The sequence below is a fragment of the Vigna unguiculata genome, chromosome 11 (assembly GCF_037176805.1).
Source record: "Vigna unguiculata cultivar grain cowpea cultivar isolate G323 ecotype 2 chromosome 11, ASM3717680v1, whole genome shotgun sequence".
Lineage (NCBI taxonomy): Eukaryota > Viridiplantae > Streptophyta > Magnoliopsida > Fabales > Fabaceae > Vigna > Vigna unguiculata.
This window is the reverse complement of record NC_140802.1, coordinates 41,915,592-41,942,980: the sequence shown is the minus strand read 5'-3', so window position 1 is coordinate 41,942,980 and position 27,389 is coordinate 41,915,592. Positions and strand designations below refer to the sequence as shown.

Genomic DNA, 27,389 nt, shown 5'->3' with positions numbered 1-27,389 from the left:
TTTGTGATTCTTGTAGTGCGGCAATTGCTTGTCCATGTGAGGAGACCTTAGACCCATTGGCCATGTGAGGATGACAAAATATTTATTACTAGAAATGTGATATGTGGCACTCGAGTCCAGAATCCAAAGACCAAGAGAGTTGGAATGAGCTAGGGCAACAAAAGATGTACTAGTGTGTGCAATAGACGTAGTGGAACCAGAGGTCTAACAAACCTCAAACAATTTGAGAAATTCGTTAAAGATAGCAGTTTGCTATGAAGGCTCAAACGAAATAGCATCGGTAGAATAGCCCATAGGTAGAGTTTGAGAATGAAAATAATTGCGATACAGGATAAAAAAACCTTAAAACCGTGAAAAAAGTTCGACTACACCAAGGTGAGTCTGATGGCAGTGGTTGCCACCACACACAACGGGAATTGGCGACGGTAGGGAGTAGTTAACCAGAGCATGGAGGCGCGTCAAAGCTCTGATCTTCGTGATTCTTGTGGTGCAGCAATCGCCTGTCCAGGGGGAGCAAAATCGTGTCACTGATCCAAATTCTAGTGCCGACGACGGTGATGATGACAACGACAATGATGACTGCAGTGGGGTAGGGAGAGCAAATTGGGTGATGGGAGAAACTATGGTTGAAAATAAAAACTAAACGATGCCAAAAAAATTTAACTCAACACATAGGGTTATGCATTTATAAATAGAAAAATATAAAGAGATGGGCCAAGCCCTTTACATCTAACACAAAGAATACTTAGTATTAGCACGGAGTGGCTGCATTTTAAAGAATACTAAGTCTTCGCCAGGAGTGCTTGTGTTCCAAATAATATTGAGTCTAAGCTAGGAGGGGTTCCATACCAAAGAATACTTAGTCTTTGTCAAGAGTGACTCTTTTCCAAAAAATACTCAATTTTAACCAAGAGCAACTACTTCCCAAAGAATACTCAATCTTTGCCAGAGTGGTTGTTTTAGAGAATACTCGGTCTTACCCAAAAGTAGCTACGTTTCAAACAATACCTAGTCCTAGCTAGGTGTGACTACAATCCAAGTAACACTTAATGTTAGACAAGAGTAGTTAGGTCCCAAAGAATATTCACCTTGTATTTTGCAACGGTAGTCTGTGTAGTGGAACTTAATCTAGAACATAACATAGTCCGGTTTTATACATGAAAACATCAAGCTTAAATCTTTCTCCACACCAATCTCCTTACATTACATATTATTAAACAACAACTAGCCAAAGGAGAATTCCTTTTAAAAAGATTTACGAGAACTCTTGAGAGTGCGCCCGTCAAGTTAAATTAGCATTCAGCTGTATTTCATCATACGCTGACATCACGAAAATGTTCAAAAGTTTTTGATACACAATAAAGCATTCCCTTCTTCTGTATTGTACTTGTTTTCACAAAGTGACTTAGAAACACTGGTTTATAATTCCTAGAAAACAAATCTAGAGAGAACAAAGAACCTCTCAATCCCCATTTGAATTGTTAGACAAAACCGTACAGTAGATAACAAACAAGGTTTTATAATTCACTAGATTATTTATTGCTCAAGTTTTTTCAAGTGAAACTCCCAATGTAAGTGATAACCCTGTAGATATAATTTTTAATGGGGTAATTGATACATTAACCACCCACCTAACAACTTTAACAATTCTACACTAAATTGTTCCTGAACAGAAAATAACTGCTAAAAATTACAAAATTTTGATTCTCCCTAAATTAATAGCTAATTTCTACAATATGTGATTCAAAATTAGGTGCAATAATAATTAAAAAAAAAAAATAGAATGCTTCATACTGTCATCAACTCTGTGAACAACAAGAACATCAATGATTGGATATGGGACAATGGAAGGACAAAATAACTATGGACGACAAGATAGTTCATTGACACCTATTGACTTGTTGCATAAGGTAGTTGTTATGAGAAGTAACTGCCGCATGCTAAGTGAACCCTATGTAGGTTAAATTGAACAACAAAAGACATCCATTACCTTCTCTTCTTTACTGATCACTCAAGTTAACTAATAACTACCCTAATGCTCTGTTTAAAGAGGAGAAAAATAGGTTAGATAGAAATAAGTTGGTAGAGTGAAAATAAATGACAAATGAAGTAGAAATTAAAGATGTTTGGTTTAAGAGAAATAGAGAACAGATGAGGATAGGGATGAGTAGAAATAGTGAGAACAAAATGGGTCTCACCATTTTTAAAAATTATTTCTCCTCTTCTCCTATCCCCCACCATGTTCCATCTTTCTCCTTCCAACCAAACAAGGCATAAATGACAATTCAGACTCATCAATTCTTAATGTTGTTTATTTATCTGTTGCAGTAGTAGTCCTGCTTTGTAGACCCATATGACTTGTACAGAATTTTAAAACCCTTATTTTCTGGCTGCTTAGAATTACCATATCAAATTGCACATGTGAAGCAAGTCAGCATGGAACACTACACACTATTACTGAGACATTAGAAAATCATTGATCTATCCATAAAAAGCTATGAATGTGTTCTTCAAAGCTGAACCACATCTGTTGCGCTTTAAATAAACAGCAAAAAGTAACAAAACAAGAATTTAGAAACTAATTTTCATTAGGAAAAAATGATATCTACATAGCAAATTGTGGTAATCTTGCCCCCATACAGGAAAATATTACATAAGGGTTATTCAGTTAAGAGAATCTAATCTACGCTATAAGATATGTGTAATACCTGAGTGCCACTTCCATTGTCACTTCCATCTCGAATGCTCAAGCCTTTGCTTCCATAGTCATTCTCCTCATTGCTGTCACTATTGTTTTCAGAAGCATCGTTACTTCTTGACTTCGTAGATTTTCTGGTGTTGGTTGCACTTTCACTCCCACTGCCACTAGACTGAGGAAGTGTGTTAATTCAAATTGAGGAATGAATTGGTTATTAAAGAATGAATTTAATGTTTAAGTTAATCAATGATAAGGTCCATAGGATAGAATATCATGCACAGAAACTATATGAAATACATTAATTCATTATTGATTCTTTAAGGCATAGATTTCTACATAAAACAAAAGAAATTTCAAATTTGATTGAAAGGAGGTAAACAGTATTTATCTTTTGAAAACTTCTTGGTCGATCCTTATATCAGTTAAGGAGAGGCATTCAACATTGAAGAATGAACTACAAAATTGGATATTTAAGTTTATTAAATATAAGATCAACAAGATAAACGATGTTGTACAAACTAGATGGTTGTCATATAGGTATATTCTAGTCGAGTAATTATTCATACAGGCTAATATATAGTGTGGAAGCAGACCCTAACTAGTGTACTGAAATTAAGATTGATATTTACCATATTTTCAGTCTTATTTTAGAAAGTAATTACGCTGTTAAGTCTATATACTCTAATTGCCTAGCATGGTTGTCCGAGAAAGTGGATTTAAACACAACATAAACCTACAACACCAGGTTGAAAAGAAGGATTTGCATTCACTTATATTATAATTAGATGTGAGATTTCCATCATTTTTATTGAGCTTGACTTGTACCCAAAATTCTAGCATAGGATTATATTACGGGTAACAAATCTTTATTTTCTTCTCTATCTTCTGCAGGTTATTTTTACTTTCGATTACCACGGGCGACGGATATAAGGTCTTATCCCTTGGTACCGTTAATCTTTTTCCTTCTTTGTCCATTGATAATATCCTTTATGTCCTTGAGTCTCCATTTAACTTATTATCCATTAGTCATCTCACCCGTTCCCTTGAATGAGTAATTTCTTTTACCAAAAGATCTTGTTTGTTTGCAAGACTGGAGTTTGGGACAAATGATTGACACCGGATGTGAGTCTCAAGGTCTTTATGATCTACGACCTTGTAAGTAGGATATTAAATGCATTACTAGAAGTTGGTAGAATATTAAATTTATTACTAGAAGCTAAATAGAAGCTAATAGAAGATTCTAGAGACCTCCCTGTAATTATTACTTTAGGGTTAGAGTTCTCTATATATAGAGACTAATGTACTATTTCAAATTATCTAATTGAATAAAATCTTCTTTCTTTCATAATAATTCTTTCCGGTTGGTATCTGAGCTTCCAATCTTGGGAGCCTTGCTTCCACATTTCTTCTTTACCGTCTTAGTTACGGTTCCTTTTAGGGTTGTTTGAAGGGCACCCATTTCCTTAAAATATTGGGATTGCCCAAAGAGCACCTAACTTGTGGTTTTATCCACCCTACTGTCCACTGAAGTTGTTCTCGGACCTTCATTAGACCTTCGTTGAAGTTGTAACCACCTCTAGAGCTTTTTTGTCTAATTGTTCTCGTTTTAAAGTAATCCTATTATTTACTTAAGCATGGCAGTTCCTCAAAGCAATGTTGAGCCTCTAACTTCAGAGATATATGCTCTACGTGTTGAAATTGAACGTTTAGAATCTCTTATGTAGTCTACCAGTAAGTCACCTTCGGGTACTAGCTCTTTAGCTATGACTGGTAAGAATTTCAATTCATCTTTTAATGTTTCTCAAACTTTATGTAAGGACTCTTGGGTTCTCGACTTTGGTGCCACAGACCATATAAGCCCTTATTCATCTCTTTTAACCTCATGTTTCTCTTTCCGAAAACAACATTATAATTGCCAATGGGACTCATACTAATTCCTTGAATTCCTTGAATATTAATTGTGAACTTGACCTTGATGACTTGCTCATTGCCTTGAGAGGAACTCAATCTTGTACCAAGTATCCTATTCTCATTTTATGACTATTAAAAACCTATCTATCCAGCATCAAAGTTTCCTCTCTGCCATTGATGCAATTAGAGTCCCAACTTCAGTTGAAGAAGCATTAAAGGATGAGAATTGGGTTCAAGCCACGAATGAAGAGATGAGTGCCTTAGAAAAGAATCGAACACTACTCTTAGTCTAAATTGATGATATGATTGTTGCAAGAGATGATGAACACGAGAAACAAATCTTGAAAGATCTAGGAAAGTTGAAGTACTTCCATGCAATAGATGTAGCTTACTCTAAGAAAGGTATCTATATCTCTTAAGAAAGTATGTTCATGACCTTCTCAAAGAAACAAGTATGATTGATTGCAATACCACTAGAGCTCCTATAGAACAAAACCATAAAATTAGGAGTGATGAAGGCAGTTCTTCAGTGAATAAAGGCCAATATCAAAGATTTCTTGGGAAGCTCATTTACTTAGGTACACTAGACCAGATATAGACTATGTTGTGAGTGTCGTCAATTAGTTCATGCATGATCAAAAGGAGAAACATTTACAACATGTAAACAAAATCCTTCAATATTTGAAGACAAGTCCAAGAAGGGAATTATTTCTCAAGAGAAATGAAAAATTAAAATGGAAGTGTATATTGATGCAGATTATGTAGGGTCTGCTACAGATAGGAAATCTACCACCGGATATTGCATGTTCTTGGGTGGAAATTTGGAGACTCAGAGAAGTAAGAAACAAAATGTTGTAGCAAGGTCTAGCCCAGAGGCTGAGTTTCGAGCTATGGCACAAGGGATGTGTGAATTGTTATGGTTGAAAATCATTCTAAATGATCTTAAAGTAGCATGTGAAGAACCCATGATCCTTTATTGTGATAATAAATCAGCTATTAGCATTGTTCACAATCCAGTTCAGCATGAAAAGACCAAAAACATAGAGATAGCATATTTGTTTACAAAAGGTCTTGTTACTGAACAAATTCATGATCTCACACACAAGCTGGGAATGATAGATATCCATTCACCAACTTGAGGGGGAGTGTTGTAAGTAGGATATTAAATGCATTACTACAAGTTAGAGAATATTATATGTATTACTAGAAGCTAATAGAAGATTCTAAAGAGCTCCTTGTAATTATTACTTTAGGGTTAGAGTTCTCTATATATAGAGACTAAAGTACTATTTCAAATGATCTAATTGAATAAAAATATTCTTTCTTTCAAATTAATTCTTTCTAGTGACCTTCAGCACATGTTGGCATAGTTATGGATTCTCCATCTCTCCTTTGAACTCAGTTGGGTCATCCTAGTCTTCCCAAATTCCAGCAGCTTGTACCCAGTTTATCCATTTTATCTAATTTGTCATGAGTCATGCCAAATAGGGAAACAAAGACGTAGTTCGTTTTCTTGTAATGTCTTACGACGTGTTTTGTCTCCTTTTGTCTTGGTTCATTATGACAATTTGTGACCTAGCCATGTTAAGTCTAGTTTAGGATTTCAGTATTTTGTTACTCTTATTAATGATTATTCAAGATGTACTTAATTATTTTTAATGAAAAATCATTATGAGTTGTTTTCTATATTTCAATCCTTTTACAACGAAGTTAAAAATCAATTTGGGATTTCTGTTTAAACTTTGTCACTTGTGTGTCAGCCCCATAACTCTTTTTCTGTTTAACCATTCTAAATCAACAGAGACTGCTAACCAAACAACTGTCAAATTCGTGAACCAAAAACATCCCAAACACATCTTGTAGCCAGTTTGTGTAAGTCATGTGCCACCTAGCCAGCTTGATTCATCATGCTGATTGTCGCATTTACTACTTGTTACACATATGCTTCCATTGTACTTGGGCTAAGAGCCATGTGTCAAGAGGTGTCAGTTTAGTTCTTTATTTCTATTGCAACTAATCCTAAAGCAGATCAGATTCAATCCTTAACTCTAGCTAATTCTGAACTCAAGTTATTTAACATAGTTTGTAGTCTTTTATAAAATAGATTTTAAACCCAACTTTGGCATGATATTTTGTTACTACTAATCATAAAGCTTCTTGATCCGACAACGATGGCAACTGTTGTTTTTTATAAAATAAATATTAAACTTAACTCAACTTCATAAAACTTGCTTATAAAGTGAAATTTGTACTCACATATTATAATTTGATAATATCTCTATTCAATGTGGGATCTCCAAGACCCACATGACACCGAGAACTAGACATCTCAAGCGCGAAACAAAACATTTGTGAGTATTTCTATGGCAGTCCAATAGTGGGTAGCTTAATAGATCAACCAAGCCTCACTTTGGTAGACTCCATTACCATCTTAAAAGTAAACATTAAGTCTAACTCAACCTCCCAAAACTTGTTTGTAAAGTAAGGTTTGGACTTAATTATATTTACTTTGATTAAACCATATCTCTAGTCAACATAAAATCTTTATCATAATCCCTTCACCAGAACTAACACAAGGAAAATTCTCCAACTCAAATCATAATTTCTCATCCAATCATTCTAAAACATGTTGAAAAGAAACTTTGGTGGTAGAAACATCAAATCATGGTCTTACAACATTTGTATAACATTTCTCCAAATTGCACCATGTTACTTCCTAGGTAATGATCAAGTTTCGATAAAGTGAATCTGGCAACAAGATGACCAAATTTGTATGTGCCTCCTCTCTTCTATTTGGATTCTCTTTTGTAAGACAATTGCACTCAAGCTAATATAAATTTTTCCTAGCATGAATTTTTCCTACCATGAAGGCCCGACCCATTCTCTCCCAACACCAACCTAATCTCTTATCAACTCCTGGTCCATGGCCTTTGGGGACCCAGCTCAGTTCCATCATTTTGTGGATATAACTATATCACTTGTGTACATGCACCACTTGGTTTACTTCTGAAAAACTAACTTGTCAACTAATTAGGAATATTATACATATCTTTATTTAAATCTTGAATTATTTTGGTTTATTTGGTTTCTATATAGTTCCCTATCTAGATAAGATTTATACACCAGAATGCTCAATTTCAGCTCCTGGTTGGTGTTCTTATTAATTAAGGATCCTTTATTTTTAATAGGCCAAATTATGCTAGTCCTTGAAATTTGAGGTGAATTTGGTTTTCATCTCCTAAATTTACAAAAAGTTCATTTTAGGGTCCAAAAACATACTTTGTTTTCAAATTTGAGGAATTAAAGTGGTTTTGCTAAACTATGAGGAACCCAATTCAAGAATTAAAACCATAATTCTTTTGAAAACATATTATAGTCTCTCAGGTTTATTGCTTAGGGACTAAAAATGCATTTTTTATAATATTTGAGAAACTAGAATGATTCTTTTCACATTTGGACAACCTAAATTGGATTCACTGCAAATTTCAAGAACTAAAAACACAATTAAGCCATTTATATTTTATTTATTAGGATAGTCAATAAATAAATACGATACAACTAATTAAGGACTTCTTCATCTTTATTTTATCAATCAAAACAGATGTTAATAAATCCTATTCATTAGGGATACCTTTGTATGCCTTTTTAAAGGATGGGCTTGGTTTTCAAGAAAACATTCTTGGTTTTTAGGAGACTTGAGAAAAATAAAAAGAGAGAATATATTGTAAAAAGTTTCTACAAACAAGCCTCTCTTAAGTTCTTATATTCATATAGAAATTATAGATTAATCAGAGATGCAATGAAAGAGAGAAAAGAGTAGAAAACAAGTATAATCACCTCTACGACCCTAGGTAGAGATAGGTACAACTCAAAACAACCTTTTAATAAAGGCTTTTTCTAAGCCTATTTTGAGATTATTCTAACACTCTCTTTCAAGTTGAAATATACAAATTTGTTTGGACCAAACTTGGAAAGAATAAATTCAATCCAATGTCCTCTCAGATTTGCAAGAAGATAACTAGATCCGACAAAACCCCAGAAAAAAAATCCTGCACTACATTTTTTGAATAAAATGAGAGTCGATTTCTCTGTGTTTGGTGTTCCCATAGAACACAAGAATGGAAAAAATGTGGAGAGCTACTTCAATATCAACATACATCTTCATTTGTTCTTCTTCAATTGTTCTTGATGGAACTGTTTTACTTATATAAATTTACAAGTGAGAGATGTTACTGTCCTATATTCAAATTCAAATTCAGTAGTTGAACGATCAACTTCATTTTGTTCCATACTTTTCCCAGAAATTTCCTGCACTAAAAATTTGTAACCTATAGTACAGCGTCTATCTACAGGAGATCCTGAACATCACAATACCTACATATTTCGAATTCCAATACCTTCATTAACAAACCTTGTGCTCAAGAAATTTTGGTATCTTTGAATAGGAATGACAACATTCCAATCATCAATACAAGGAGTCTACATGATCTGACTAACACAAACTGCAAAGGACATATCAGGTCTAGTAATAGTAAAATAAATAAGTTTTCCAACAAATATTTTATATCTTTTGTTAAGAAGTAGACTTTAAAACTAACTCTATCCCACAAAACTGACTTGTAAAATGAAGTTTGCATTCACTTATATGTTGTAAATTGGCTCATCTCTAGTTGATGTGAGACTTTCAACACACTTGTCTCATGTCGAGGCATATACATCTCGAGCGTGGAACTAGACATTAATGGGTGGTCCGATAGCGAGTGCAACAATAGACCCAACAACAAACTTCATTAGGATGTACTCTATGTCATAGTTCTGATATGTTAAAAAGTGAACTTTAAGCTTAACGCAATCACACAAAACCGGCTTATAATGTGAGGTTTGCATTCACTTATATACTATAAATTGACCTTATCTCTAGTCAATGTGAGACTTCTGACACACCTGCCTCACCCCGAGGCATTAATTTTTTATTTGGGTCAATAGGACTACTCATTGGTATGCACTCAATCACACCCATCTCTTTTAGCATATCAAAGCCACATTTCCATTAAAATATTACAATGCCTTCCTTTGATTGGGCCACATCAATGCCCAAAATACATTTGATATATCTAAGAACCTTGGTCTAAAAATGATAGCAGAAGTCTTCCTTTAGCTACGACATTCTAGCAATATCATTGTTTGTAATCAATATATCACCAACATACATCATCAAGTAAACACATTTTCCAAGTGAGGTATGACTCATGATATGCCTCAATTACATTTTAGCCTTAAGGTTTGAACAACATGGCTAAATTTTCTAAACCAAGTACGTGACGATTGCTCGAGACCATAAAGAGAGCAATAAAGCTTACAAACGGTTGAATATGTGAAAACTAGGTATAGGGTTCATCTCCCTTGTGTTAAAAATACACATAGGGTAATGTATTAATAATAAAGAAAATATAGGCTAAACCCAAATACAAATAATTATGTAAAATAACATACGACACAATATATCTAACACTCCCTTTCAAGCTTGTGCATATAAATCGTGCGCATTAGGTTTGTTACAAATATAATCAATTCTAGGTTCTCGTAAAGACTTAGTAAAAATGTATGTTAATTGATCACCTGAGTTAACAAACTCAGTTTTGATGTCTCCAGATATAATATTTTCTCAAATGAAATGAGAGTCAATCTCAATGCGTTTGGTCCACTCATGAAAGACAAGATATAGCTAATATGAAGAGTAACATGATTGTCACATATAAGTGTCATTTGAGTGACATCTCCAAATTGCAACTCTTTAACCAATTGTTCAAGCCAAATAAGTTCACAAGTGGATAAGGCCATAGCTCTACATTCTTCTTTTGCACTATATCTTGCCACAACACTATGTTTCTTGATCTTCCAAGAGATCAAGTTACCACCAATGGAGACATAATATCCGAAAGTAGATCTTCTATCAGAAGTTGATTTCTGTCGAATCAACATCTGAATAATAAAGAACTTTTGTACTGTTATTGGAATCATATAACAAACCTTTTCCAAGAGATCCTTTGATGTATTTTACTAAACGAATGACTGCATTGCAATGATCTTCATATGGGGAATTGAGGAATTGGCTCATTACACTGATTGCAAAGGAAATGACAGGCTGAGTAAAAGTTAAATAATTCAATTTTTCAACTAATCTTCTATATTGCTCAGGATCAGACAAACTCTCCCCTTGATTTGATAGAAGTTTGGTATCAATATCCATGGGTGTGTCAACAGATTTAGAATTCATTAACCCAGTTTCCTCCAAAATATCCAATGCATACTTATTTTGAGATATAACAATACCATTATTAGATTGTGTTACCTTAATACCCAAGAAATATCTGAGTTTGTCAAGATTTGGACAAGCCATACTCCCCCTGAGAAACAAACCTAAGAGGTTGCTTTATATAGACTTCCTCCTCTAAATCACCATGAAGAAAAACATTTTTAATATCAAATTAATGAAGAGGCAAATGACAATTAGTTGTCATGGCAAAGGAAACATGAACAATAATCATTTTGGCCATCAAATGGAAATCTCAGTGTATCCTCCGACCACTAATATAGGCTTGAGACAATCAACTTAACCATTATGTACAACTTTAATGCATAAACCTACCACTAATATAGGCTTGAGACAATCAACTTAACCATTATGTACAACTTTAATGCATAAACCTAGTGACATCCAACTTTCTTCTTCATGGATGAAAAAGAAACTAACTCACATGTACTATTACTTTCGAGACCCTACATTTCAACAATCATGACTTGTTGCCAATAAAAGACAAAGGATACTAAACAATTTAATAACTTGGTTAATTGACTTGAAGAAATAAAATTGAACAGACATGCATGAACAAAGAGAATCAATTTTAGGTTAAAGAAAGAAGAATCAAGTTTAAATCCATTGACTACAGTTATAGATGAGGGATTTTAGGAAAGGGAAAAGAACAAAGAAGTATTACTTTTGAGAAGTTTGACATTTCACAATTCGACAAAAATGGGATCCGTAGATGATTGTGTTCAGCTTTTGGATTTCAACCTCCAATATTCTTCATCAAAATCTTTTGGTTCAACAATTTCAGATTTTGATCTATTGGTTGTCTTTTTAAGTAGCAATTTTCCTGGATATGACCCATTCTTTTATAGTATGTGCATTGAAGATGCCCACAACCAACACGTCCTCTAATGCCATGAGCCCCCTCTTCCACATGTAGATACCATGGCAAAGGATAAAGTAGATTCTACTTTTAAGAGCTTGAACACAAAGAAGTCATGTTGTTAACCTTTCCATAGTTAAACTAGACCTATTCAAATTTGATCCCTAATATGATCAAAATTTGGATTCATTGCACAAAGGGTCATGATTGTACGTAATTTGTCCATCTAAATTTCTTCTAGGGTATCAATTGCAAAGAACATCATCATTCTTCAACAACAAATTGACCTTTAGCAGTAAAAGACATCATTCATGACCTGTTTGTTTAAAAGATGTCAATTTGTGAACAAAATCAGAGTTGTTGAATGTCATTAACAAAAATACGTTGGGCCTTCTACCAAAAGGTTGTGCATAGTTTGAAAGTTTTAAGGGTTTCCACTATATTGGGCTCCAGAAATTGCCGCAATAGGGCGTAGAGTTTAAAGTCCAACTTTTGCCATTGTACTATATTTTCTTACTAGATCTCACTAACATCCTTTTCCAAGATATCATGAAACTCTTGACATAGAAACCAAAGTTCAACAGATTTTGTTCAAGACAAATGATTTTTTCCATTATGCTTTTCTAACGTAAAGGTGGGAGAACTTGAAAAATAGTATGTTGGCCATAAGCCATTTCTAACTAGAAAATAGGGGTAAAACGAGAGCTCTACAAAGAGAAAAGGGGAGCCAAACAACCAATCAACAAGGAAGGGACAAATAGAATAGGATTGCAGGGGAAGACGAACCCAAATGGGATGACACATGGGAAACGCAAATGTGCAGAGTTGAACTTCACAAGGAAAGATGCTCCAAATCTGGTGGTTGCAAGAGAAAACTATTATGGTGGATGACAACATGCCAATGAGCAAAGGCTGGACAACGTTTTCTTCCCTGGGCAAGACAAGGACAACAATAGTGGGATTAACCCACTCTAATACAAACTTCAGAGAATAAAAATAGAAGATATACTTTAGAGAGCTTGTACGAGACTCTCATGCTTATATAGAAACTTTAGATTAAATTAAGATTCAATGAAAAGGAGAAAAGAGTAGAAAACAAGTAAAGATACTTCTAGAACCCTAAGTACTAATAGATACAACTCAAAACAACTTTTTTCCATAAAACCTATTTTAAGCATATTCTGCGAACAAAAGCTTTGTCATGGACAAATTTACTTCCCACCATAGGTTACTAGAATTTTCTTATGTTTAGGCTCTTAAGTTGATATTCCACATAGGTTCATAAAAGACTTGGCCAGTTCATTCAATACAAGTCCATGGTGGAGCTCTAATTTGGCACCATAGTTAAAGCTATCAAATCTAAATGAGTGGTGAATTTCCTATATTTTAGAAGTTCTAGGCAAATGCTTGGATTATACATAGCCTTGCCTATCCACACATGCGCCATTGGATGAGTCTCATTTGGCAAAAGCACAGGCACATTGTTGAAATTGCCTCGATACCTTTGGCTCATGCCAACATCCCATTTTAGTTTTGGGATAACACTTTCATCTCATTTCCCTATCTTATCAAGAGGCTTTCATCCCTTATACTTGACAACAAATCATGCCACTCTTCATTATTGAGGAAATCTAACTACAAAAGGCTGGAGGCCATTGGTATGCTTCCAACCCAATTTTGTGCCCTTATTTTTCAAACCAAACTAACATACAAAACTCAAAATGCGTTCTTTTAGGGTACGTCATATCTTATGAAGGCAACAGGTGTTTAACAAATGATGGGTACACATTTTTATATTTGTAAAGATTAAATTTCAGTACACAAGAAGTATGAATAATGTATAGCCAGTAGTTCGTGATCTTTTATTCCTACATTGTAACCTTAATTACATTTACATCACAAGCTTATCAAAGTATAGCATATTTATTTGGTTATAGACACATTCAATAATTCTACATGGCATAGTGATTAGGATTATTGTCGCAAGCATTCATCCCGATGAATGTGCTATTCATGGGTGAACAACATTCATCCATACTATCTCCTCTCTTCGCCCAACGCCATGCCCTTAATCTTTATCTTGACCACACAATCAATGTTGCCCCACATAGATGATATATATGTCGATTGACCAATCTTCATCTACCATCAAACAAACAATCATGTTCTTCTTCTCACTAGCACATGGAACTTGTACCAAATTGGTGCATGAGCATTTCCTTTTGCAAACCCACCCATCGATGACCCTCTTGCCAACCCACTCTTCCTTCCACCACCCTCCAAAAGCACTTCTCCCCTCATTTTGCATGGTCTACATGAACTCCTCTAACTCTAATGTGACATTTACCCATATCTTGTCAATTCTATTGAAAAGATTGCTTGTAATAAAATGTTGTGTACACACGAGTATTCTTATTTATAATGAAACATAAAGTAATAAGGAACAAATTAATAATTAATAATGAGAAATATATGCTAAGGTATTTCCCTCTTTTGATGCATTTAAATCTTATAATAATTCCCTATTTAATGAAATTAAATCACATCTTTAACACCCTCTCCTCAAGCAAGAACATACGAATCATGAGTCAAGTTAGTTATAGAAGTCATAAACATGAGACCCCTTGAGAAACTTAGTGTACATGTTAGTTAATTGGTTGCAAGAGCTAACAAAGTCAATAATGACAACTACACACATCAGTATGGTTCAAGTGTGTGAAGATGACATGGAGGAGTTGTTAGCACATGGTGACAACTGTTTGTGAGTTAGACATCATAGTGGTTGTCCGATAAGGGCCTATCATCATAGGGTTGCTTTGAAGCTTAGAGGTCGCAAGGCTGCCAAAGAGGAAAAATTGCTCAAAGGACGTCGTGGCAGCTTTTAGAGAACCAAAAAATGTTTGGGTAGCTTCGCAACTACCGGAAAGAAAAAAAAATGTTTAAAGGACACAATAACAACTAGATAGTGATTGGTGGAAGGGTGAGAAAGAATAGGATTATGATTGAAATATTGGTGAGGAATAGTGGCGGGACCAGGAGATGTTGGAAAAAGTTCAGGATAAGGAAATTTGAGTTCATTGAAAATAACATCTTTGGAAGTATATATGTGAAGAGATTTGGCAAACGCAAGTAATCCTTGTAAGAGTTGGAATACTAGAGAAACACACATTCTTGAGAACGAAAGGAAGTTTATGATTGTTATATGGACAAAGGAAAGGAAAACAAGACAACAAATTAGATATTATTAGATTTGTATAATAAATAGCTTTTTATTTACCAACATTAAAGGGGTGTAGTAAATATTTGTATATATACAAATTAGATATTATTAGATTTGTATAATAAATAGCTTTTTATTTTCATATTCATTTTTATGTTATTTCCCTATTTTAGTTAAAAATGTTAGTCATTAAGATGGTCAAAACCGCATTTGAAGCATAAGATTGTATACGTCTAAGACCTCCTCCTTCCTCTCCAATTTTGCATCGCCATAAGGTCACAATTTTGGTGGATCGTTTCATATCATCGATGCAAATTGCAACTTGTGTGGGATAGATAATTCTCAGGAGTGTGGGAGTAGTCATACTCCTAGCCTCAATGTTCCATACAGTGGTGCCTCTCATGTTGTTTCTTGCTCATGACCTAAAAGCAACACCTCTCACGACATCATGGCGCTTCCTAATTGTGGCACCTCTCATGGCCTTACATCTATGTTTCTTGCTTGAGGCCTAACGATGTCTTTATGACTCATCTTGCAGCACCTCTCATAAGGGACCTTGTGCAACCTTTCACGACACACCTTGTGACCTTTCACGACGCTTGTTAGAGGCACCTATCTCGGTTTCTAGGTCATTATTTTTCCTTCTAAAGCCAAATTATTGAAGCGGATAGCCCCATTACTTAAAAACCTCATGTAACCCAAGCAAAACTATCTCTCTTCCTTAACTAAAATATGTTGTGAACCACTCTCCTTTTACCAAAAAGCAAAGACTTCATTCTCCTTTTGTGCGTACATATTCGAACTTCATAAGTTTTGTAGAATCTTACAATCCATGTTACAATTTTCGATTTAATATCCAAACTTCCCTCTCCAATCTTCAATAAAACATTGATTCTAATAACCTCGATTTTTTAGGCTATAAAATGGAGATTATTGCTCAACTTTAACTATGTAAGAAAATAAAGAATAATTTTATCAATAATAATCACACAAATTACATATTCATTACCTTTATTTCCAACAATCAAAACCTCTAAAATAAAGAAATAAAAAAAAATGTTGATATTAATAGGAAAGATGTTTATATCCTAATTACTATTGAGATATTGAGGATATGTTCATCCTAATAATTCTTTATTTACAACAACTTCATTGCAGTTGGTAAATGAATATCTATACCAAGATTTTTAAACTCGAGAGTTTACGTAAACTTGTGAGAGTCCGACAAACTCAGATCATAAACTTGTAAGAATCTACTTTAGATAAAAAAAATATTAAAATATTTATGAATAATATAATAATATATATTGTTATACGATATTTATTATAAATATTTTTTTATTGAAATATTACTAATATTATTATTAGTTGATCATATTGTATTTTTAAATATTTTTTAACTATTTCTTATAACATTTAATTACTTATACCTATCATATTTAATATAATACAAAAAGTGTCTAAACTTTGCAAAGAATTTGAGCCCAAAAGCCAGCAGAAACCCTACCTTTCAAATTTCATCTTTCATGACTCCCTAACTTACCAACGTGCAACAACATTACCTTACAGCATAACAACCTTCAAGCAGCAACCTTACGAGCGCAACAGGAACACAGTAGCATAGGAAGGTTGCAGACCACGAACACCACTGCAGAGATGAGCAATCATGAAAGCAAGCACCCATGAACGAACACGAGCTCCCACGTGCGACGAAGGCCAAGCGACAACCTCGACTTCAACGACAAGCACCAAGACAAGAAAGGGTCAACAAATGCACGATGGAGAGTGCTTCAGAAGAAGGAATGAAGAACGATCTGAATCAGAAAACACTCAAACCCTAATCCCATAGAGTTTTCTCTACAAATGTGCGCCAACAAACTATTTTTGTTTAAAACTTTTTCTCTAATCAAACTCGCCAAATCGTTTCAAACTCGGGATTTTGACCGACTAAACCGAGTCAACATCCAATTCTACCAAGTTCACTTGGAAAACAAGTTTGCTTCCGAGTTGACTCGAAACCCATGACTAGGAACGTAAACTCATCCGAGTTAACTCGTGAGTTTGATAATCATGATCGATTCCATTGTTATTAATATCAAATAATATTGGATACCAAAAAGTCCTTCATGAGAAAATAGTGAAAGTGTCACAGTTCTGGCAGAAACATTGCGGACAAAGATATAATATATACATATAGATAATATAAAAAATACAATATATAGATATAAATGATTTTAGAAAATCCAAAAATATAAATAACTCATAATAATATCTTGTCTAAGAAGTTCAAATAACAATAAAATCAAATTAACACCACAAATTTCAAGTTCAAAATTTAAAATACAGTAAAACATAATGTAGGAGTGGATGGTTCAATGTGTGTAGGGTGGATTTGCAATTTGCAGCAACTACTGTAACAAGGGTAGGGGCTGCTGCAATAGCAGTGTCACTAGCAACGACATCAAAACAGCACAAAAATGAAGGAGATTGTTGGTTTAATGTGGATAGGGTGGCCTAGGTATATATGTTGTTCTAATGTGTGGTTTGGTCGAGTTGGGTTGGGGAGATAGTATAATAGATGCATATCTAAATTGGCCATAGTGGCTCTTCAAGACAGGATTAAGTTAATGTGTCATGTTAAGGATGCTTGGATGGGTTTTGAATGGCAAGATATTCTTTCTTTTTCTGGTTTATGCGATTTTTCTTCCCTGGTCATCCTTGGGGAAAGGGATATACCGAATTGGAAATTGGAAAACTCTAGTGTTTTGAATCAAAAAGCTGCTAGGAATTATTTTTTATTGGGGTAGGGTGGGGGCCTGATTTTGTTTGGTGTTATTCCTCATGCCAAATCTTGTGTTATGGATACTTTTGCATAGTAGGTTGCCTAGGAATGATATCGTCCAAAGAAAAGGGGCCTCTCTATGTTCCTTGTGCGGCTAGAAAGAGGAGTCTCCATCTCATCTCTTTTCTGGTTGTGATGTGGCCGTAAGTTCTGGTTGTGGGGGAAACAAATTTTTCAAAATTTGATGATTGCTTCTATTGATTTAATTATTCATTTTCTCAAAAAGCATATCAATCTCTTATCAGATTGATTTGATAGGCAGTGGTTATTAGGATTGGCTAGATGATTTGGCATACGAGAAATCATGCTAAACTTTTGAAGAGCATTGATAATTTTGTGCTTGTTCGAACCATTCTTGATGTTGTGAGAAGATCGGGTCAGAACTCAAAGCTATCTATACAAGACACAATGGTTGATTTGAGGATTTTGAAAGTTATTGGTATTAGTACAAGATTGGGCAAAGCTACTGAGTACAAATAAGTTATATGGCACTTTCCTCATGTTTCTTGGGTTAAAGTTAACACGGATGGAGTTGTCTGGGGAAGTCCTCGTTTATCAACTTGTGGAGGTATTTTCAAGCGAAGTATGGGGAAATATATTGGGAGTTTTTTTGCGTTTCTGGGAATTCAGAATGCGCTTTTTGCTGCGATTATGGGAGCTATTCACGCCATTGAGTATGCTAGAATTTTCAGATTTAGAAGACTAGTTGGAATGTGATTCAACTTTGGTTTGTCAAGCTTTCTCTCATTAAGAGTTTGTATTGTTGTGTATTACAGGTTGTTGGAGGAAATGTGTAAACTTTTGTAGTGGTATTGGTTTTAAGGTGTCACATTTTTTGAGATGGAAATCATTGTATAGATAAGTTGGCGAGTTTAGGCCTGTCTTCTAGGGAATAAATAGTATATGGTTATGCTAGCTTTCATAAGCTTCAACTTTTATCATAATAGGTTTCTTTTTCCTAAGTATAAAGCTAGTTAGATTGTGAATAGCTTCATAGTTGGCTTGTATTTTGTTCATGGGTTTTGGTTTGGACCCCACATGAGCTCTGTATTTCTTTTAACAATATTTACATCTAATGGCAAATGATACATGTACCTTGGGGTGTCAATATAGCAGAGATGTCAAGGAGCATAGTAATGCCTAGCACGCGCTTTACAAAAAAACAAAAAAACAAAACATATCCAAGGAGAAGAGAAATGTTGAAGTGTTCGTTAATGCTTGTTGTTGTGATTAGATTAAGCATAATTTTGTAATATTGATGTTCAAAGTTGTGTACTTGATCAATTATGGTCATTGAAGTTTGTTATATGACAATATCGTTGTTTATAATAAATTGTAAACATTTTTTTTATAATTTTATAATTTATAATCAATATTAAAAATAATCCCGTGCATTGCATGGGTCAAAAAAACTAGTAAAAAAACAATGGAGACTCAATTTCACTAAGTCTGTTAAGACGAGAGTGGATAACCTACCAATGAGCTATGTGATAGTTAACAAATTTCTCCGCAATTGGTTTTAATAACAAACATTTGGAAATGAAGGGCTCTACCTACTTCTAGAAGACAATTCTTCCTTCCTACGACATCTGTTGTTGCAGAGTATTAACACATTAGTTCATGAACAATATCATTGAGACAAAAATTGAGAATTCATGATTCATATATTCTTTACCATTATTAGACATGATTATTTTGATGTTTTGTCAAATTGATTTTGGACAAGATGGAAAAGTCTTTAAAAAAATTGAATTACCTTATACTTGCTTTTCATAACTAATACACGTGACACGAGTACAATAGTCAATAAAAGTAACAAAACCATTGTGCTCTAAAAATGGATTCCAAGTCAGCTCCTTAAACATTAAAGTGAATTGGATCAAATAGGAAATCACTTTCTATTACTAATAGGATAAGATGCACAAGTCTTATTGAAAATCAGTTACGACAACACAGAAGCAGAAATTGGTGGCGATTTTGCAGCTTGCCACCACAACATGGTGGTGGCATTGCAGGTTTCTCATGGCAGCCGCCTTTTGCATATCAGTTAGAAGGCACAGAACATATATGGCCAAAAACGCAAAGAGGAAAAGCCTAGTCTGTAGAGGTAGCAGCATGTAGAAGAAACCCTATTGAGTAGGGGTAGCGATGCGGGTAAGAAAACCCTACAAACAGGGGTAGCAGCATAGAAGAAAATACCCTAGTTGTAAGGGTAGTGACACAAATTTGTTCTCTTTTCGGTCTTCTATTGGGTTTAAAGCCCAAATAATAACTTTTAGAAAAAAATTGGGCCATAAACAGCCCAATAAAAACTTTATATTTAAACCTAATACCCTAATTATATTTCTATATTTTTTTTAAAATTATCTATATGAATGTACTGTATTTATTTTTGGGGTTTCCAATATTTTCCATTATCTAATATCGATAACACTAACACTAAGATGCACGATGACGCACAACGGTGACAATAATGTTGGAACAAAGACGACAAGCAGAGAGAAGCCAACCACAAAGAAGGAGAACGTGACCACTAACGCCGCCGCAACCACGAACGCCATCTCAAGCGACTACCTACGAACTACAAACACAACCACCAGAGACAGTGACGACGACCAACCACATGCGACTAGGGAGAACATGAACATGAATCCTAACACGAGTAGAAAATGGGGCCATTTTGGGTTTACAAAAGAAACCATCTTGACTTGACTCGCCAACTTGGTTGCAGACTCACAAGTTCAATCGAGTTCACCGAGTTCACGATGAGTCTACCAAGTTTGCTCCCAAAACGAGTTTGTTTCCGATTTAACTCGTTTAGGGTGAGTGGAAACGTAAACTCAGACGAGTTAACTCGCGAGTTTCATAACCATGGAAAAACTCAACAAACTATTTGGTAATAAAACAAGGGAATATAGAGTTGATAAGGTTGGATGAGGGATGTCCAACTCTTCCATGTAGTAATCATATTTAAGAACTAGCCCATGATCTTGATATTGCTTTCTAGCTAACAACGTCCATTGTTTTGTTTTGTTCCTTCGACTCCAACAAATATAACCCACTTTGCTCCATAGCAATTAAGCGTCTTCCTCGTGACAAGGTATTGAAGTACACAGTAAGAAGTGAAAAAAGTTAATGAACAATTCAAATCTTTTGTAAGTTTCTATTTGGAAATAAGATTATTGGCCAATTGTGGGACATACAAAACATCCTTTAATATAATAGATGATTCTAAAGTAATATTCTCTATCCATATGTAGGTACACCATCATCATTTGCTATCGTAATGAGTTGTTCTCAATTCATTTTGACATGAATTGAAAAGCAAAGGGAATGGAGTCATGTGATCAATCTACTGTTGAATCAAGAATGTAAACACCTTGAGACACATGACCAATTGTATTGAATGAACTCTTACTTTTCACATATTGGGTACAAAATATAAAGGACTTACTCATTAATTCAATCATTGTTCTCAGACGATCAAGTTCCTCCTTATAAGCTTTCATTTCAACATCTAATTGAGGTAGAGCAATGGATTGGTATGTTTCTTCTGGTTTGAGTTAGTATTGCCAACCCATCTTTGTGGGGTTCCTTTGTTGTCTCCTTGTTCTGTAGGAGTTTATCTCTTCCATGGAGTTTGAAACATGTTTCCTTAGTATGCCCATATCTTTTTATGGTATGAACATTAATATCTATGGTTGCCTTTTGCCAATGAAATCCTCCAAGTTTGATCCCTTAAAGAAACCATTTCGTATTGTCATGATGGCAAGCCCATCTTGGAGATTCCTTCTTTAAGCATAAATACCCTCTCAGTTTTTTCTTCCCTTACAATAAAAAATACTTTCGATAGAGGAAGCAAATTTTCCTTACCTAATATTTGTACCCTAAGTAGATTATATTCATGGTTAAAGCCATGTAAGAATTTTAAAGATTTTTCATCTTCCGTTAATTCACATGTGTGGTTGCATGTGTGGTTGCATCTATTTTGCACATTTTTCAAATTTTGGTGCTAATCTAGTTCAATCCACAATCCATTCAAAATTTTGTGATATTCTTATACAAAGAGAGAACTAAACACCTTGCTCTCAATGTCATAGTAGGTACCAAAATCCATCTTCAAAGAAAGTGTTATTTATGTCATCCCATATCTCTTAAGCTGAGAAATAGAACATATGGTTTTGACTTATCTTAGGAACCACAGATTGCCACATCTGAGTCATGATTGATGAATCTTCATTATCCCAAATCACAAAGTTAAGTCATTTGACCCCGGTCCTCCACCATAAATGCAGTTTAATCTTGATCATCTCTTTAAAATCCTCTAAATATACTAGCTTCCCTGCAAATAAGTCAGGTCATCAAGCCGATAGGAACCCACCATATATGGAAGATCATTTGGACCCAAAGGGATGAATTTCACCTCAAAGATTTGGTCTTATGAGCCTAAGAGGGCAAGTTTGATCCTTGCTGGAGCTAGGATACGTGAGTAGGCTACATGTGATAATATTGGTGGTGGTGCATGACAACCCTTGGTGACACGATTGTTGGCATAGCGGTTACCAGTGTGGGCACACCTTTCTTGACCACCCCTACCTCAAAGGGCAAGGACAGCAACAGTTGTTTATGTGGCAGCGGAAACAGAGCTCCCAATATCAGGAGTTCTGCTACCAACTTGAACTATGCGAGGAAATAGAATGATTTGATTGATAACAATCACACAAATTACATTTTCACCACCTTTATTTACAACAATCAAACATTCTAAAGTAAAGAAATAAAATAAGCTGAAATGAATAGGAAGATTCTGAAGATATTTCTCTCCTAATTACTATGAAGATATTGAGGATATTTTTATCCCAATAATCCTCTATTTACAACAGTTTATATTCAAAACACAGATATATAAAAGATCATTTAATATTCAAGTGGAAGAATGAAGTAATTCTCTATGATAAAACAATGTTGAAATTAGTTACAGTAATGCCTGAGACAAATGTAAATCAACTCACACTGTGGCATCTTCTCCAGACATGCTGCCAGAGATTTTTAAGTTCATTCCTCCGAATAGGTTTCACTAAAAAGTCAACAGCGCCTTTTGATAAACACTTAAAGACGATACCCATAGAATCATGAGACGACATCACTGCATGCATTGGAACATGTGCAATTAAAGAAACACCACATGAGCAATAGTCATTGAAAATATATTCTTAAATTTGTGCCAAAATATAACTTTGGTACACTACTTACTAATCACAGGGATATTCTTCAGTGTTTTGTGGTTCATGATCTTGCACAAAAGACCTATTCCAGACAAAATAGGCATAGCTACCTCTGTTAAGACAAGACCGATGCAATTTTCTGGATCTTCTAGGACTTTCCAGGCTTGAAGACCATTGGAAACAGCAGTAACTGTAATAGATGAAGAACATGGATTTTATGAATTTCGGTGTTTGTTGTTTGAGCTCCTACTTCTAGAGAGACAATTCAGTTCATATTAAAACAAAATAAATATAAAGACACGATTAAAGTCACCCCAGGCCCAAAATCTGATTATTAACAGTTTGTACGCAAAAAGATTGTAACTAATTAACATCAGCGCTGGAAACTAGGAAGCATCATTCTCACCTTTCAGCTTAACATTTACCATCAACACAGGATCATTCCCTTCATATAGGAGCTATCTTTCACATTTCAAAATAAAATACGCAAGAATATATCTCTCAAATAACCACAGAACAGATTAAAATACATTAACTGAAAGGTTGTATACCAATGCTGGGACCCCTTGGGTGGATAAATAGCCAAGAATCATTCAACGGTAAGAATAAAGCAAGACTGTGTAATAAATGCATAAAACATAGAACCCATCAGAAAGTTTAAACTTACTGACTTTATATATATCAAAAACCATACTTTGTGTGTGTGTGTGTGTACACACGTTGATACAAATGCATTCAAGCTACAATCATAAATATAAAAATCATACAATTCATGATTTGAAATGTACAATATGATTCAACAAGCTATCAATTCATAGCATAAGATGAATCAAGAATGACTTTAAATCTTACAATACATGAATAAATTGGTTCAATTTCATATCATTGATACAAATCACATGATTCCAACAAAAAAAAAAATTCTTTTTCCCACTTGTTTTTCACCAGTTCTCAAGAAATAAACTAGAAATTCATATACGCTAAAATTGTTAAACAAAAAGGAATCGAAGAAGCAAACTTGAATTTATTTTATTTGATTATTGAATTACTTTGTTTTTCACTCACTCATGCAATGTGTGGACTCTATTTGGATTTCATTGCTTTGTTTCCATTCTTCCAAAATAGAGAATTCACAAACACAAATTGAACTATAATTTCATTTAGTAAAACCTATGGTTAAGTTTTTTTATCCGTTTTTACTTTAAAAGTGTCATATTGAACACTATATATCATCTATATGGTGCTTAAAAAGTTGGTTCTTCTTGCTCTTGAATCTTACAATTCAATCCATATTATGACAAAACATTAGCTTGGAAAAAAAATTTGAATCATAAGTTATAATCTTGTTACTAAGGCATAACTGACCACAAAGACAGCATAAATACCTTCATAACTACAATTGCGTAAAAGAGCACGCACAACATGGCGTGTTGAATCATCATCCTCCACCAGCAAAACTTTTATTGATCTCACAGGGAGAAATCTCTCCCAGCAAATGACTGGCCCTTGAGGTGGTTGCTGTGAAACCTGCAAGCTCCCATTGATTTGAATCAGACCCCTCAATCTATTGTTTCCATCTTGACTCAGCTTATTAAATCTTGGGTTATCTTCTGTTGATGATCCAGAATTTACCCCTCCATTGGCTACTCCACAATTGAGGCTTTTTTTGTCAAAAATCATATGATTATGTTCTGCCAAACCTCTTTTCCCTTTCCCAACATTATTGTTCATTGGACCAGCCTATATCAACCACACTGAAAAAACATTGTGAGGAATTAACACACAAATGCAACACCCTCGTCAGGTGAGTCATGGATTCCCCACATCTCAAGCACTTCAACTATCAATTTCTGCAATTAACAACCCTATCCATCAGTCAAGTCAGGACTTTTATAATAATAATAATTATGAAATAAACAAAAAATACCCTATACCTGAGCATACTCCACAGGCCAAAACAAATTTATACCCACACAAATATCATGGGAGTAAATCAGAATTTGCATACGGTAATTGTTAACAGACTTTACATGAGAAAAACCTACACTTCGTAATAAACGCAAAGTTGTGATTCAAAAGTTAAGATGGAAAATATAGATCCATACCTCCAAACTCCAGCCCCCAGACAGAAATCAAAAGCTCAAAACAAAAATTCATATCAAATTTAATGAAAAGGAACGACAACCTGTTCCTGCATCAAAGAACTCTTAAAGCTTTTGTCTCAGCACAAGGTAAACTTCCCATTCATACCGATATCCTGTTAAATTAATATAATAAGTAAACTTACTTAACAGCCCTATTCCTTACATAAATAGAGACAGTTCACATATTATTTTCCATGGAGATTCCAGCAGACTTCAGAAATTCGAATAGTTAGTGGCTTATTTAATACGGCAACATAAAACAAACAAAGTCCAAAACTACAACCTAAATATCCTCTTTCTTTACTTCCTTTTTTTAAAAGTGATTTCCATCTAATTTGCATATCACCGGATAGATGCACTGCTTTTATTTACTAAATTTGATGCAAAAATTATAATTACACTGAGACGCATCGTAGATTATTTTACACGAATATATTAGCTCGGACCTCATAAATTAGGGAAGGAAACCAAATTCAAACTTAAAAAGGTTAATGTCTCTTACAAATATAGCAATGAACTTTTACTTATCCACACCAAACAAAACACGAAAAAAAAAAATCCATAAAGTACAATCTAAAACCGCGTTTTCAACCGCTTATTTTATGTTCAGTAAAACCAAAATAGCAAGAGAGGCACAAAAATTAAAAACACCAAATTCACAGGACCACGAAACCAACCTTCAGAGCTTCACTGACAAGAACCAGACCTCCATTTGCTAGCTCGATGCAGCAACTTGGAAAAAACAATCCAACACCAAAAAAAATCAAAAATCGTAACAGTCAGAGCTCCAATCTCGTTTCCAAAATAGAGCAAAACAAAAATCACAACAGCAAAAATAAATAAATAAATCACAATCAAAGAAAGAAACTCAGCAACTGAGGTAACAAGGTTCTAACATTTCTCTCAAAGCTTTTCTTTTCTTTTCTTTTCTTTTTCTTTTCTTTTCGTTTCGAATTCGGCGAAAAACGATTTTCTATGGAAAACACTTGACTGGCAGAGAAATAGCGAAGCCAAAAGGTTAAGAGAGAGTGGGGGAGAAGATATTATTCTGAGCACGCTGACGTGTACAAAATGAAGGCGTGAATGGCTCGGAACTCCACGTAGGACGCTGGGCCCGCGTGACGTGGCGCGTTGGAGACGCGTTGATTGCGTGACGTGGACAAAATCAAAAGCCGCGAGGTTATGTGCACCCTTCCGAATCTAATACGATCTTCCAGATCTGGATCCCACCACGTGGCTCACTCGCCTCGCGTATAAAGGTTCTCCCCTCAAACCCACAAGCCCCGAAACGCCGTCGTTTACTTCACACACCGCACCAAATTATCCATTCAGCACATGATTAGGTTACTCTTATTTAATTATTCATTACAAAATTCATAATAATTGTAATAATCATTATTCCAATTCTTATGAAATAATAACAATATTATTATTATTAAATATTACCTACCATGCTTGTCTTGTAGTATTTGTGTCTTTTATGCGTTATAATTGTATATGAAATTATATAGCTTCTTCTAATACGGATTTTTTTATTGAATATTTAAATTGTTTAATCGAAAAATGTTAGGAACTCTCACAATAAGACTAGTTTTCGTGTGTTTAAATATTATATGGATTAAAAATAAAATAAAATTATAATATATAAATGGATATCAATCTCATTTTCTAAATCGATTTTATATGATTGAGTTATTTGTAAAGTTAATTTTTTAATAAAATATAATTATGTTAGGTGATATATTGATTTATAAAAAATAAAACCAATGATTGTAAGAGATGAGAAAAATGACACAAGAAGTGATGTTACATTACTTTTACATTAGAGGAGGAGAATGAGAAGTACATATCTTTATTTATTCATATGGTCCTAAGGAATTTATCCTAGGTTTGAAAGGAAGTTGCATAGTTGAAATTCTTCTTTGAGGGAGTGTATATGATTGTGTATGTGTCAATTGCTATTACGGTGTGTATGTTTCATCGTTATTTTATTGAATCTACATTGGATTTTAAGGTTTCTATGTAGCAAATATGTTGGAATTGGATGAGAATGTACGGCTGATTTTCTTTAACTAAAAAAGAAGTAAATTCTTCTACTAGTTTTGGTGATACAAAATCAAGTTCAGTTTTTACAAGAAATAATGGAAGACTATTTT

The 27,389-nt window shown here is 34.4% G+C and overlaps 1 protein-coding gene across 7 annotated transcripts in view; it reads right to left on the bottom strand.

Moving 5' to 3' along the window:
* LOC114168800 (two-component response regulator-like PRR37) overlaps positions 1-26,233 on the bottom strand; it is a 39,522-nt gene extending 13,289 nt beyond the window's left edge. The window contains exons 1-7 of one of the 7 annotated variants that reach the window (XM_085668937.1): positions 25,911-26,233; positions 25,024-25,346; positions 24,722-24,939; positions 24,475-24,616; positions 23,118-23,279; positions 22,877-23,010; positions 2,709-2,870 (exon numbers count right to left, since the gene is read on the bottom strand). In XM_085668937.1, coding sequence (XP_085525063.1) covers positions 2,709-2,870; positions 22,877-23,010; positions 23,118-23,279; positions 24,475-24,616; positions 24,722-24,820 — 699 coding nt within the window. In that variant the 5' untranslated portion in view covers positions 24,821-24,939; positions 25,024-25,346; positions 25,911-26,233. Of the gene's footprint in view, positions 1-2,708; positions 2,871-22,876; positions 23,011-23,117; positions 23,280-24,474; positions 25,347-25,910 lie in introns of all 7 variants that reach the window. The other 6 variants (XM_085668938.1, XM_085668935.1, XM_085668939.1 and 3 more) reach the window with 6 other exon arrangements.
* Between the last annotated feature and the right edge of the window lie 1,156 nt (positions 26,234-27,389).